The sequence below is a fragment of the Pleurodeles waltl genome, chromosome 11 (genome assembly GCF_031143425.1).
Source record: "Pleurodeles waltl isolate 20211129_DDA chromosome 11, aPleWal1.hap1.20221129, whole genome shotgun sequence".
Taxonomy (NCBI): Eukaryota; Metazoa; Chordata; class Amphibia; order Caudata; family Salamandridae; genus Pleurodeles; species Pleurodeles waltl.
Window position 1 is genome coordinate 825,332,420 of NC_090450.1, and position 16,116 is coordinate 825,348,535.

General features: G+C 45.2%; 1 protein-coding gene across 3 annotated transcripts in view; it reads left to right on the forward strand.

Annotated features, from left to right (window-relative positions):
* Positions 1-16,116, forward strand: part of MORC2 (MORC family CW-type zinc finger 2) — a 353,542-nt gene that overhangs the window by 164,150 nt on the left and 173,276 nt on the right. For all 3 annotated transcript variants that reach the window (XM_069214663.1, XM_069214664.1, XM_069214665.1), the window contains exons 12-13: positions 8,664-8,746; positions 10,122-10,207. In XM_069214663.1, the coding sequence (XP_069070764.1) occupies positions 8,664-8,746; positions 10,122-10,207 (169 nt within the window). The remainder of the gene's footprint in view (positions 1-8,663; positions 8,747-10,121; positions 10,208-16,116) is intronic.

Below are 16,116 nucleotides of genomic sequence, written 5' to 3' on the forward strand. Positions count from 1 at the left end.
AATTTCTAAGGCAAGGAATCTGCAACTAGATATTGTGTCTACCAGATAAGGCATTACAGAAGATACGTAACTTGTATGATAAGACAGCAATGTGTCTAATATATTGGTCACACAATAAAACTTTATAGTTTAATAGAGAGCCATCTCACATCTTTCTTCAGACAGAGTTAACATCTAACATAACAAATTCCATGATAATCACTCCATGACCCCCCTTATTTTATTAAACACTTGGAGCACCCAGTGCTCATGTATGTAACCTGTTCTCCTAACGTGCATCTATCGATGGTTTTAGGTTTTCTTTTATATCAGTTATTACAAGTTGAGGATTCTGTTTCTTTCATAATTGACATCTTGGTTTTTTCTGTTATAAGGGTTATATTACAAAATGTTTTATTATATATGGAAATTGTCACTTCATGGCAGATGCCCAACAGAACTAGTTTCACTGATAAATCTAATAGGCTTCCCAGCACACTGGATGTATAGATTTGCCCCTGTGAGAGAGGGCCTCTGTTTGACATGGTTAGCCCCACACTTATTGCCTGATGTTGCTGTGACCTAGAAATTGTAGTGTCCAGTGCCTCTGCTAACAAGGTTCCCTGGGCAAGAGTTCTTTCCCTAAGACTGTTGTGATGCATTGACACAATTTGATACACCCTTAGCTACCACTATAAGTCCCTAGTAAATAGGCACCTATGTGCCCAGGGCATGGGGCACTAGGGGTAGGCCTCTGAGGGCAGCAGCTCTGATTGTGCCACCCTCTAGGGCCATGCATCCATATGCACACAGCACTGCCATTGCCGGATGAGTGTTCTGGTGCAAACCTAAAACACAGACTAACATGGCACACTGCCTGTCTGCCCTGTCCGCCATACACTGCATTTACTATGGGTCTTCTATGGTTTTGTATGTTTAAAATGTGAGCCTAACTATAACATCACTGTAACCTTTCTTTTTTCAGTGAATTTCTATGGTTTCTTTAAAGTAAAGACCAGGCCGCACCTCGCACGGCTAAAGGCCATGCACGGTGGGGGGTGGCTGCAGGGCCTGTCCTGCGGCCAGACACTGCAGTCAACACCTCTAACCTCCGAACCCCACTCTGTGCATGCATGAACGGAGTTGGCTGAGTCCTGTCTCTGGGTGTGAGAATAGGTGTGAGAAGGTTTATCTGGGGGTGAGATTCGCTGTAAGAGTATCTCTCTGGATGTGACAGTGTGTGCATCAGTGTCTTAGAGGGTCTGTCAGTGTCGGTGTAGGTCTGTGAGTGGATGTGTAAGGGTTTTAGTGGGTCTGTGAGTGGGTGTGTGTAAGGAAATGCCTCCTTGGCATGGTTACCCCCTGACTTTTTGCCTTTGCTGATGCTATGTTTTGAATTGAAAGTGTGCTGAGGCCTGCTAACCAGGCCCCAGCACCAGTGTTCTTTCCCTAACCTGTACTTTTGCTCCCACAATTGGCACACCCTGGCATCCAGGTAAGTCCCTTGTAACTGGTACCCCTGGTACCAAGGGCCCTGATGCCAGGGAAGGGCTCTAAGGGCTGCAGCATATCTTATGCCACCCTGGGGACCCCTCACTCAGCACAGACACACTGCTTGCCAGCTTGTGTGTGCTGGTGAGGACAAAACGAGTAAGTCGACATGGCACTCCCCTCAGGGTGCCATGCCAACCTCACACTGCCTATGCAGTATAGATAAGTCACCCCTCTAGCAGGCCTTACAGCCCTAAGGCAGGGTGCACTATACCATAGGTGAGGGCACCAGTGCATGAGCACTGTGCCCCTACAGTGTCTAAGCCAAACTTAGTAACCTTGTAAGTGCAGGGTAGCCATAAGAGTATATGGTCTGGGAGTCTGTCAAACACGAACTCCACAGCACCATAATGGCTACACTGAAAACTGGGAAGTTTGGTATCAAACTTCTCAGCACAATAAATGCACACTGATGCCAGTGTACATTTTATTGTGAAATACACTCCAGAGGGCACCTTAGAGGTGCCCCCTGAAACCTTAACCAACTACCTGTGTAGGCTGACTGGTTTTAGCAGCCTGCCACACTCGAGACATGTTGCTGGCCCCATGGGGAGAGTGCCTTTGTCACTCTAAGGCCAGTAACAAAGCCTGCACTGGGTGGAGATGCTAACACCTCCCCCAGGCAGGAGCTGTAACACCTGGCGGTGAGCATCAAAGGCTCACCCCCTTTGTTCCAGCACCACAGGGCACTCCAGCTAGTGGAGTTGCCCGCCCCCTCCGGCCACAGCCCCACTTTTGGCGGCAAGGCCGGAGGAAATAATGAGAATAACAAGGAGGAGTCACTGGCCAGTCAGGACAGCCCCTAAGGTGTCCTGAGCTGAAGTGACTCTATCTTTTAGAAATCCTCCATCTTGCAGATGGAGGATTCCCCCAATAGGGATAGGAAGGTGACCCCCCTCCCCTTGGGAGGAGGCACAAAGAGGGTGTACCCACCCTCAGGGCTAGTAGCCATTGGCTACTAACCCCCCAGACCTAAACACGCCCTTAAATTTAGTATTTAAGGGCTTCCCTGAACCTAAGGATTTAGATTCCTGCAACTTACAGAAGAAGAGGACTGCTGAGCTGAAAAACCCTGCAGAGAAGAAGACACCAACTGCTTTGGCCCCAGCCCTACCAGCCTGTCTCCCTCCTTCGGAAGAAAACTGCTCCAGCGACGCTTTCCCCAGGACCAGCGACCCCTGAATCCTCAGAGGACTGCCCTGCTTACAAGAGACCAAGAAACTCCAGAGAACAGCGGCCCTGTTCAACAAAGACTGCAACTTTGTTTCCAGAGGAGCAGATTTAAAGACCCCTGCAATCCCCGCAAGAAGCGTGAGACTTGCAACACTGCACCCGGCGACCCCGACTCGACTGGTGAAGAAACAACGCTACAGGGAGGACCCCCCGGCGACTCCAAGACTGTGAGTAACCAAAGTTGTCCCCCCTGAGCCCCCACAGCGACGCCTGCAGAGGGAATCCCGAGGCTCCCCCTGACCACGACTGCCTGACTCTGAAATCCCGACGCCTGGAAAAGACCCTGCACCCGCAGCCCCCAGGACCTGAAGGATCGGAACTCCAGTGCAGGAGTGACCCCCAGGAGGGCCTCTCCCTTGCCCAGGTGGCGGCTACCCCGAGGAGACCCCCCCTTGCCTGCCTGCAACGCTGAAGAGACCCCTTGGTCTCTCATTGAAAACCATTGGAAACCCGACGCGTGTTTGCACACTGCACCCGGCCGCCCCCGCGCTGCTTAGGGTGTACTTTTTGTGCTGACTTGTGTGTCCCCCCCCGGTGCCCTACAAAACCCCCCTGGTCTCCCCTCCGAAGACGCGGGTACTTACCTGCTGGCAGACTGGAACCGGGGCACCCCCTTCTCCATTGAAGCCTATGTGTTTTGGGCACCTCTTTGACCTCTGCACCTGACCGGCCCTGAGCTGCTGGTGTGGTGACTTTGGGGTTGCTCTGAACCCCCAACGGTGGGCTACCTTGGACCCCAATCTGAACCCTGTAGGTGGTTTACTTACCTGCAAGAACTAACATTACTTTACCTCCCCCAGGAACTGTGAAAATTGCACTGTGTCCACTTTTAAAACTGCTAAATGTGTTTTATGTAAAAAGTACATATGCTATTGTGATTATTCAAAGTTCCTAAAGTACTTACCTGCAATACCTTTCAAATGAGATAAGCCTACTGCTCGACCACACTACCACAAAAATAGAGCATTAGTATTATCTCTTTTTGCCACTATCTTACCTCTAAGGGAACCCTTGGACTCTGTGCATGCTATTCCTTACTTTGAAATAGCACATACAGAGCCAACTTCCTACAGTGTGTAAGGGTCTGAGTGGGTGTGTGTAAGGAAATGCCTCCTTGGCATGGTTACCCCCTGACTTTTTGCCTTTGCTGATGCTATGTTTTGAATTGAAAGTGTGCTGAGGCCTGCTAACCAGGCCCCAGCACCAGTGTTCTTTCCCTAACCTGTACTTTTGATTCCACAATTGGCACACCCTGGCATCCAGATAAGTCCCTTGTAACTGGTACCTCTGGTACCAAGGGCCCTGATGCCAGGAAAGGTCTCTAAGGGCTGCAGCATGTATTATGCCACCCTAGAGACCCCTCACTCAGCACAGACACACTGCTTACCAGCTTGTGTGTGCTAGTGAGAACAAAATGAGTATGTCGACATGGCACTCCCCTCAGGGTGCCATGCCAGCCTCTCACTGCCTATGCAGTATAGGTAAGACACCTCTCTAGCAGGCCTTACAGCCCTAAGGCAGGGTGCACTATACCATAGGTGAGGGTACCAGTGCATGAGCACTGTGCCCCTACAGTGTCTAAGCAAAACCTTAGACATTGTAAGTGCAGGGTAGCCATAAGAGTATATGGTCTGGGAGTCTGTTTACACGAACTCCACAGCACCATAATGGCTACACTGAAAACTGGGAAGTTTGGTATCAAACTTCTCAGCACAATAAATGCACACTGATGCCAGTGTACATTTTATTGTAAAATACACCACAGAGGGCACCTTAGAGGTGCCCCCTGAAACTTAACCGACTATCTGTGTAGGCTGACTGGTTCCAGCAGCCTGCCACACTAGAGACATGTTGCTGGCCCCATGGGGAGAGTGCCTTTGTCACTCTGAGGCCAGTAACAAAGCCTGCACTGGGTGGAGATGCTAACACCTCCCCCAGGCAGGAGCTGTAACACCTGGCGGCGAGCCTCAAAGGCTCACCCCTTTGTCACAGCCCAGCAGGGCACTCCAGCTTAGTGGAGTTGCCCGCCCCCTCCGGCCACGGCCCCCACTTTTGGCGGCAAGGCTGGAGGAAACAAAGAAAGCAACAAGGAGGAGTCACTGGCCAGTCAGGACAGCCCCTAAGGTGTCCTGAGCTGAAGTGACTCTAACTTTTAGAAATCCTCCATCTTGCAGATGGAGGATTCCCCCAATAGGATTAGGGATGTGACCCCCTCCCCGTGGGAGGAGGCACAAAGAGGATGTACTCACCCTCAGGGCTAGTAGCCATTGGCTACTAACCCCCCAGACCTAAACACGCCCTTAAATTTAGTATTTAAGGGCTCTCCCTGAACCTAGAAATTAGATTCCTGCAACTACAAGAAGAAGGACTGCTGAGCTGAAAGACCCCTGCAGAGGAAGACCAGAAGACACCAACTGCCTTGGCCCCAGACTTACCGGCCTGTCTCCTGCCTTCCAAAGAACCCTGCTCCAGCGACGCTTTCCAAGGGACCAGCGACCTCTGAATCCTCCGAGGACTGCCCTACTTCGAAAAAGACAAGAAACTCCCGAGGACAGCGGCACTGCTCCAAAAGAACTGCAACTTTGTTACAAGGAGCAGATTTAAAGACCCCTGCAACTCCCCGCAAGAAGCGTGAGACTTGCAACACTGCACCCGGCGACCCCGACTCGACTGGTGGAGAACAACCAACTCAGGGAGGACCCTCCGGCGACTCTACGACTGTGAGTAACCAAAGTTGTCCCCCCTGAGCTCCCACAGCGACGCCTGCAGAGGGAATCCCCAGGCTCCCCCTGACCGCGACTGTCTGAACTCCATTTCCCGACAGCTGGAAAAGACCCTGCACCCGCAGCCCCCAGCCCCTAAAGAAACGGAACTTCAGTGCAGGAGTGACCCCCAGGAGGCCCTCTCCCTTGCCCAGGTGGTGGCTACCCCGAGGAGCCCCCCCTTGCCTGCCTGCATCGTTGAAGAGACCCCTTGGTCTCCCATTGAGAACTGAAGGAAACCCGACGCGTGTTTGCACACTGCACCCGGCCGCCCCCGCGCTGCTGAGGGTGTACTTTCTGTGCTACTTTGTGTCCCCCCCGGTGCCCTACAAAACCCCCCTGGTCTGCCCTCCGAAGACGCGGGTACTTACCTGCTGGCAGACTGGAACCAGGGCACCCCCCCTCTCTCCATTATAGCCTATGTGTTTTGGGCACCTCTTTGACCTTTGCACCTGACCGGCCCTGAGCTGCTGGTGTGATAACTTTGGGGTTGCTCTGAACCCCCAACGGTGGGCTACCTTGGACCAAAAACTGAAAACTGTAAGTGACTTACTTACCTGTGAAAACTAACAATAACTTACCTCCCCCAGGAACTGTGAAAATTGCACTGTGTCCACTTTTAAAACAGCTTATTGTGTTTTATGTGAAAAGTATACATGCTAAAGTAATGATTCAAAGTTCCTAGAGTACTTACCTGCAATACCTTTCAAATGAGCTATTACATGTAAAATTTGAACCTGTGTTTCTTAAAATAAACTAAGAAAAGATATTTTTCTAAAACAAAACCTATTGGCTGGATTTGTCTCTGAGTGTGTGTACCTCATTTATTGTCTATGTGTATGTACAACAAATGCTTAACACTACTCCTTGGATAAGCCTACTGCTCGACCACACTACCACAAAATAGAGCATTAGTATTATCTCTTTTTACCACTATTTTACCTCTAAGGGGAACCCTTGGACTCTGCGCATGCTATTCCTTACTTTGAAATAGCACATACAGAGCCAACTTCCTACAGTGTGTGAGTGGGAGAAAGAGATTGAAAAAGAAAAATTAAGAAAGAGAGGGAGAGAGATAGAGAGTTTTTAAGGCTTTGATGAATGATATATTTAGAGTGAGTTTTTTCTAAACACTAGTAAATAAACAAACACTGCCCAACAATACTAGAACTTGAACCTTTAGCCTACTGAGTGAAAGCACAAAACCTTTACCATTAGCCCAGAAGTCACTCTGTTCCGCTCTGAATCCAAATGTAACTATAACATTCGTACCAAACATCTTGCTAGTCTTACTCTTTGAAGTCATTGCATGGAGAGACCATTCAAATGGCAACCTCTCGCTCTCTCTTCCATCCCATTATCGGATCGAAGAGAGAGTGACAGGACTGCAGGGGGAGCCTGAAGGCCCCAGTGGGTCTAGCCGGCTCCCCGCATCCTGCGGGAGCCTGCATTGCTCCCAGAAGCAGAGAGCTGCTCTAAATAGCAGCTCCACGCTTCTTGAGCAATGTTTGCATCTGTTTGCCTGCACGCATATTTGCATGCAGGGAAACAGATGAAAACTCTGCTTTCTGCTAGCTGGAGCTGTTTCACAGCTCCCACTGTCAGAAAGCGGACTTTATTTGTTTTTGTTTGGTGGGAGCAGTTAGCTCTGGGACCCCAGAGCTAAGGGGCGAGTGTGATTCTACTCTGGCCCCTTGTCTTATTTTTTTTAAATCTTTTTCATAGAACTTGGCCGAAGCTGAGTCCCAAGATGGCTGGCAACACTTGCTGGTTGAAGTGTTAGCAGCCAAAGAGAGCTCTGCATTTCCCTGCATGAGCTTTTAATTATTTGTGAAGAATCAGGGCCAGAGATAAACAAATTTGGATTACCTTTAATATCTCAAAAACTACTGAACTGATTTACACCAAAGAACTGAAAGCACAATCAGCTTACTGACAGCTAGCTTTTTGCCAAATTTGGTGTAATTCCATCCAGTGGCTTGGGCTGAAGTTGTGTTTAAAGCTCCTATAGGAATTAACATGGGAAACACACTTTTTTGACCCCCCCCCACCTTTTTTTTTCTTGGCCCCCACTTGACAGATCATGCCAAAACTTCCCATGCGCAAAACAGAAGAGAGAACTCTGGGTAGTTCCCAAGTTTAGGTGGAGAGCAGCTATAGTAAGGGGCAACCTGCAACACCAGCAAAACATTTTTTCTCACCTCAAATGTCTGTTTTTCTAGCAATGTTTTTAAGCATGGGATTGGCACATTGCCATCCACACCGAGCTAGGAAGCAACAAAGTCTTTTGCCATTTATCCAACAAAATCTTTAAGCCTAGTACTGACACAGTGCCATCCTTGCCGAGCTATAAAATGGCAATAGGCTTTGCAAGGATTTATTTCCTCCACAATGTAGATTCAATGCTACTGATGTTTGTTTCACTTTGAGTACATTTTTGCGGGATGTTGTTTCTGTTTTGGTGACTGAACTTTGTTGTTATACTGTGATTAATTGTGTTTTGCACGTTTTAGCTACGATGTATGTAATTATGACGTTGGCTATAATAATTTATTTTGCACTATCTAATAGCTCAATGTCACTGTTGGAGAAAATGACTCACCATACTATCCTTGCAGCCTTGGTCATCTCTTCTGGCCAATTGATGATGGCTGTCAGGACAGATTAGACAATATCTCTCTGTTTTCCTGCAGTTGTTGAGTGGGTGTGTTCGGTGACATGGGCTGGACATAGTATATATATCCCACACATCCGATTTTCAAGTTTTTTTAAATCTGAATTTACTTCTAGCGAGGCATAATTTAAGACTGGCAAATGCCAGGAATGTTGAACCTGAGCTTTTCAGATCATTAACATTGTGATTGTAAAGAATGGACTACAGGGGTGTCTCTAAATTCTTAGGAAGAGATTTAACTTTACGTACATTATGACAAGACTTAAATGAGGTTGATGAATGGGCATCAAAATTCATAAGCAATAACTTAAGTATTGGCATAGCTTATGGGGAGTTCTAATTTAAAATTCTATATTTAGACTTTGGAGGCAACTGCTCATATTTGTTTGCAGAGAACAGCTTGGTTGCTTACACAAAGCAAAGATCTAACCTCTCTTATTGTTGTTCTATTTTTCTTGAACCAGCGGAGGAGAAGGCAAGAGAAGCAGAGAGCAAAGCTCGTGCATTGGAACTAAGACTCAGCGGAGACCTTTCAAGAGAGTCTAGGGTGACTATCTGCAAAGCCTATGTCACAGTTTTATCATTGAATCACAACCAGAGTAAGACACCCAGCCATTAGGCATTTGTCATACTTGGTCTGGTTTACCCAGTCACCGAGTATCTATCGTTGAGGAAACTAGATTCACATGATCTTGGGGCATAGGTTAAAAGAACATCCAGCTCTAGGGTATGCATCATACCCACGGTAAGACAGCCTTTGGTTATCTAGCAGACCGAGGCTCTGGCACACCCACTATTTACTCCATCAGACTCCAAGTCAGTTACTCTCAATCTTGAGGCAAAGTTCATATGTGTAATAAGACGCACCTACCCATGGGGATTACCCCACACTTGAAAACAGTTTTACCCAACCTTAGGTAATACATCACATCTTAGGTCAGAAGTACTCCGCATTTGAGCATACATCACACATGCAATGAGACACATCCAAGCCTAGGGCTTTCTCTACAACCATGATTTGATTGACCTAATCTTAGGTATACATAGAAACTAGCGTCTCTTACACCGAGCCTTAGAGCATACATCACAGCATGATCAGGCTCACCCAACCTTAGGTCATACATCAGACACACAATGAAACACACCCAACCTTATGCTTGTATCACAACCAGTTTCAGGTAGACCCACCTTAGGGCAAACGTAATAATCAGGGTCAGGCACATCTGCTCTTCGGACACACATCACAGCATGATCAGGCACAACCAATCCTAAGGCTCAGATCTAAAATTCATACTATTCCAAATTTAGAGTCGTACATCACATTCACCTTAGTGCACAAGTGTGCCTAGGATTTCAACTCAGATAAGGCACACCCAGGGTTAGGGCAAAGCCTGTAGCTCTCTCCAGAACAGGCTGCAATATAGAAGTGCTTGAAAGCTTTGTGGTCCAAAGACTTTGGTTTAGGAACACATTTTCTGTCAACTTCTCCACTGGGACCAGTCACTTTCACCCATGTATAAACCCTGCTTAAATGTGACTGTTGCACTAGGGCAGACACTTCTCACTGTGCAATCGCACCCAGGCCTGAAAATATAATACACTGATAAAAGTTCCACCAGGAGCTTATCACTAAGCATCAGACATACTGCAAAGTCAGAGTCACACACATCTTCAGCAGCACTGCACCTTGCTCGCTCCCCTCTCAAATGCTTTTATCTCATATCAGGCGGTTCATCCCTTGTTAGAGCTTTTGTCATTTGTGTCACAAAACTGCAACTTAATAAATTGGGCATGTGTGAAAACAGGATATTCTTCTTTGCTTGTTGAAATTGGTAAAATATTATCAAATCACAGCCCAACTAAATTGACAAAACTCGCTTGTTGCATGGATGTTTGTTAACACAAGGTTTTTCTTGTTCTAGGCAACTTTGCGCCAGGTGCAAAACACTGCAGTTATGTTTCGCAGGGAGGCAGAAATGAAGAAATGCATGAAAGAAGCTAAGCAGAGGTAAATGTTGATTGGCAGTGTGATATTCAAATAGTGTGGCATGTACACCATACCCAAAAGACATAGCTTTCCCATGTTTTGCTTCCCTTGCTGGTGAAGCCTTTCCTTATAGAGCTGTGATTTTGGTAGCCATTTAAACATTTTCAGTCATATGTTTATCCACATGCAAACACAAGGACCTTTGCTCATCTAAATAAAATTGTATTATGCAAAAGCCATGCCAGTAAAATATGTAAGTAAATAGTCATAGTTGATAGAAGGTATAACTGCTTCATGTTACTACCAAAGCTGACTTGTATTCTGATGTATATTTGACATTTGGGTGTAAGAAAACGTTTTTCTAAACAGCTTTTTGTACTGCAATTTTGGAGTGTCAGAGTAGTGATAAAAATGCTGATTTTTTTTTTTCCTGGGGAATTAGTCCAGTTAGAAAAACAACTATATTTAATAGTTATTAAAAGTGTGGATGATTAACCCCATCGCTGGGAAACCTTTTCCCCCTCAGGTGCCAGGCCTTTTTTTGGCTATTTGGGGCAGGGCGCGCTTAGGCCCTCATAACGTTTTGTCCACATAAGCTACCCATGCCAAAATTGCGTCCTTTTTTCCCATCATCCTAGGGATTCTAGAGGTACCCAGACTTTGCAGGGTCCCCTGAAGGAGACCAAGAAATTAGCCAAAATACAGTGAACATTTCGTTTTTTTTTTTTTTTTAAAGGAGAAAAAAGGGCTGCAGAAGAAGGCTTGTGGTTTTTTTCCCCTGACAATGGCATCAACAAAGGATTTGCGGTGCTAAAATCACCAGCTTCCCAGCTTTCAGGAACTGGCAGACTTTAATCAGAAAACCCAATTTGTCAACACAATTTTTGCATTTTACTGGGACATATCCCATTTTTATGATTTTTTGTGCTTTTAGCCCCCTTCCAGTCAGTGACACAAATGGATGTGAAACCAATGCTGGATCCCAGAAATCTAAACATTTCTGAAAAGAAGACAAAATTCTGAATTCAGCAATGGGTAATTTGAGTAGATCCTACAAGGGTTTCCTACAGAAAATAACAACTGAAATAAAACATATTGAAATTGAGGTGGAAAAAACAGCCATTTTTCTCTACGTTTTACTCTGTAACTTTTTCCTGCAATGTGAGATTTTTTAAAGCAATATACCGTTACGTCTACTGGACTCTTCTGGTTGCGGGGATATATAGGGCTTGTAGGTTCATCAAGAACCCTAGGTACCCAGAGACAATAAATGAGCTGCACCTTGCAGTGGGTTTTCATTCTATACAGGGTATACAGCAATTAATTTTCTGAAATATAAAGAGTGAAAAATAGGTATCAAGAAAACTTTTGTATTTCCAAAATGGGCACAAGATAAGGTGTTTAGGAGCAGTGGTTATTTGCACATCTCTGAATTCAGGAGTGCCCGAACTAGCATGTGAATTACAGGGCATTTCTCAGATAGACGTCTTTTTTTACACACTGTCTTATATTTGGAAGGAAAAAATTTAGAGAAAGACAAGGGGCAATAACACTTGTTTTGCTATTCTATGTTCCTCCAAGTCTCCCGAGAAAAATGATACCTCACTTGTGTGGGTAGGCCTAGTGCCCGCGACAGGAAATGCCTCAAAACACAACGTGGACACATCACATTTTTCCAAAGAAAAGAGGTGTTTTTTTTACAAAGTGCCTACCTGTGAATTTTAGCCTCTAGCTCAGCCGGCATCTAGGGAAACCTATCAAACCTATGCATTTTTGAAAACTACACATCCACGGGAATCCAAGATGGGGTGACTTGTGGGGCTCTCACCAGGTTCTGTTACCCAGAATCTTTTGCAAACCTCAAAATTTGGCTAAAAAACACTTTTTCCTCACATTTCGGTGACAGAAAGTTCTGGAATCTGAGAGGAGCCACAACTTTCCTTCCACCCAGCGTTCCCCCAAGTCTCCTGATAAAAATGGTACTTCACTTGTGTGGGTAGGCCTTGTGCTCGCAACAGGAAATGCCCCAAAACACTACCTGAACACATCAGAATGATCATATACAAAACTACCTGTTTATGCGGGAGGGCACCAGCGTTTTTTGCCCTGGGCTCAGCAGCCATCTATGGAAACCTACCAAACCCAGACATTTCTGAAAACTAGACACCCGAAGGAGTCCAGGGAGGTGTGACTTGAGTGGATCCCCCAATGTTTTCTTACCTAGAATCCTTGGCAAACCTCAAATTTAGCTAAAAAAATCACATTTTTCCCACATTTCTATGTAGGATCACTGCACCGGGACATATTTCCTTCCTCTCAGTCTCCAGGTAAAAATGATACCTCACTTGTGTAGGTGGGCCAAGTGCCTGTGACAGGGAAGAGCCAAAAACATGTTGAAATTGAGGGGGAACGAAAGTGGGTCCAAAAGGGCAGTTTGAAAAAAAACATTTTGAGGATGATAAGTGCAGCAGAATTTTTATCGGTATAGATGAGACAATGCTGGGTGGTAGGAATTTTGTGGATTCCTGCAGATTCCAGAAGGTTCCATCACAAGAATGTGTGAAAAAAGTGTGCTTTCCAGCAAAGTTGCAGTTTTGCAGGGTATTGTGGGTAAGGAAATGGTGCGGGTTGCATGTGAAACACACCACCCTGGAATCCACTAGATGTTTAGTTTTCAGATGTGTCTCGGTCTTGTAGATTTTTCTGCATGGCAGCGTCCCAAAGTAAAAAATAAAAGTGCAGCCCTCACCATTCCTTTCATCCCTGACTGAGGGGTGTGCCCCCCCCCCCCCCAGCAAAAAAGGCCTTTGCCATACAAGAACCCTTTATACAAATACACAAACATAAAGTGGTTCTACGCACAAATCCAAAATTTTTGCCAAAAGTTATTTCACCGTTCCACTTAAACCAAACTGTGGAACTCCCAGTGTTCTTTCCACAACCAGACTCTAGCTGAAAGAGCATTACATACATTAGACATAAAAAGAGCTCTAATGTACTACATTGATAGAACTAAACAGTTTCGCAAAACAAAACAATTGTTTGTAGCTTACCAAAAACCGCATACAGGGAATCCAATATCCAAACAGGGCATTGCCAGATGGATAGTTAAATGTATTCATACCTGTTATGTTAAAGCTAAAAGAGAACTGCCTATTACACCAAAGGCGCACTCCACTAGAAAGAAAGGCGCCACGATGGCCTTTCTAGGAAATATACCAATGACAGAAATATGTAAGGCAGCCACATGGTCTACGCCTCATACATTTACTAAACATTACTGCGTGGATGTGTTAACACAACAAGCCACAGTAGGACAAGCAGTACAAAGAACATTATTTCAGACAACTTCAACTCCTACAGGCTAAACCAACTCTTTTGGGGAGATAACTGCTTACTAGTCTATGCACAGCATGTGTAGCTGCAGCTACACATGCCATCAAACGGAAAATGTCACTTACCCAGTGTACATCTGTTCGTGGCATGAGACGCTGCAGATTCACATGCACCCTTCCACCTCCCCGGGAGCCTGTGGCCATTTTAAGTTGACTGTAATTAAACTTGTACATTTGAAATATTGTAAATATAACGCTTTTAAGCACATTATGTACATACATACTTACTCCATTGCATGGGCATTATTACTATATACACAACTCCTACCTCACCCTCTGCGGAGAAAACAATCTAAGATGGAGTCGACGCCCATGCACAATGGAGCCGAAATGGGAGGAGTCCCTCGATCTTGTGACTCGAAAAGACTTCTTCGAAGAAAAACAACTTGTAAAACTCCGAGCCCAACACTAGATGGCGGGATATGCACAGCATGTGAATCTGCCACGAACAGATGTACACTGGGTAAGTGACATCTTCCATATATATATATGTTCGGTGGCATGTGTAGCTGCAGATACACATGCTGTGAATTATCCTTCCATCTAGTGTTGGGCTCGGATATTCTTATTATAAGGTAAATTTTATATATTTCGGAGGGAGGATACCCACCGAACCCCAAACCCCTCCACATATTAGAATGCCCTTTACACTCATTACCCTTACCCGCCCTAAAAATACCTGTAATATCCTACCTACCCTTAAACCTTAAATACCCCATTCAACCCATTCCCTTACCAACCCCTAAATCATATAAAACACCCTTAACACCCAGTTCCCTTACCCACCCAATTATCCTCAATATACTCTTGCCACCAAATACCCTTATAACCCCTTATCCCTAAAAACTCTTGCCACCCAATACCCTTACCTATCTCTAAACTCTATAATCACCCTTGCCACCCATACTCCTACCCACCCCATAACCTTAAAAATCCGCTTACCACTCTATACCCCTACACATCTCTAAACCCTAAAATACATATATATTACTTGACATCCAAACAGGTCGCGCACTCATGGAGAATTGCTGTATTTTGAGTTTATTTGCCATCATACAGTAAAAAACTTTGACAGATACGTTTTGGTGCTCAGCCTTTATCAATGTCAAAGCTGCCTTTATTCTCTCGCCACTTAAATACATAAGTTGATTTAATTGGTCCAGCAAAGTTAATTCATCGACAAAGTAAATGCACTTGATAACTTAGCCCTCAATGGCCCATAAGGACCCTGTGGTGGCCAACTTGACCAGTGCAAATTTCCTATTATGTTACATACATTTGTAGGGGATATGCTTGTTCATCAATCAAATTAAAAAATTATCTGTTCAGTATCTATAGTATATGAAACTCAAAATGTATTCATAACATGTAAAGGTCCTGTTGAATAAACAAAAAAATCTAAACATGTTCCAAAAATATCCACCACTGTCCCGGTCGATGGCAGTTTGCCTGTTATTTCCAGTGTCTGCCAGTTCTAGTGTGTAGAGTAGGCATTGCACCATATTCACTCAGCTCTCGCACGTCACCCTCTCAGGCTACAGAGAACAACAGGGGACTGCTGTGGGCAGATGCTTCACCCCCAGCTATGCAAATTTATTAGTGGGATGATGGCAGAGGCACGTGGCCTGGGCGGAGGAGAATGTTGCCCTATGGGTGCACTACATTGATGATGTTTTTATAGTATGGAGGGGCATCAGATAGGCCGCTGTGAGGTATTTTGAGAGATTGACTGGTAATATTCTGAATTGCCACTTTACTAATCAAATTAGTGCAACATCAGTGTCCTTTTTGGATTTGTTGTTCTACGTACAGAGTAATCAGTTACACACAATGCTTTATCGCAAACCAGCAGCGGATGACCTAATATTGCACACCAGAAATCAGCACCCTCACAGTCTGATCAGAAATATACCTTTTGGTGAGTTGCTGCGTATTAAGTGTAACTGTTCGTCACCAACTGAATATGTAAAAGCAGAGAAAGTTTCTCTGATTCGGTTTGAACAAAGAGGCTACTCCAGTAGGGTACTTAAAGAGGCAGTAGAAAAGGCACATTCCATTGATAGACATCAGTTATTATTAAAGAGGACTGAAGGTAGAGGACAGGATGATGATGTGGTGAGGCTGATTATGAGTTTTTCAGCGGATTCCACACCTTTGTAAAGGAATCTTAAGACGAATTGGACGATACTACAGACTGACCAGGTGATAGGTCCTACCCTATCCTCAGCGCCACAGGTAACGTACAGGAGATTACATCAGTGAAGGATATGTTGGTTCATAGCCACTTCAGTGACAATAAGAGAGAGAATCCCTTGATCACAGGATTGTACCCTTGCACGCGCTATTAAGCATGTAAACAAATGCGAAAGTGGAAGATTTAAAGTGCTAGGGAAGCAAACAAGGAAACCGTCAATTAACCGTTGAATTGTAATTCAAATTTTGTGGTGTACTGTTTCCTTTGTCCATGTGATCAGAAGTATGTAGGGAGCATGGTGCACACAGCTAAGAAGATCATTTTGGAACACATGCATGCGA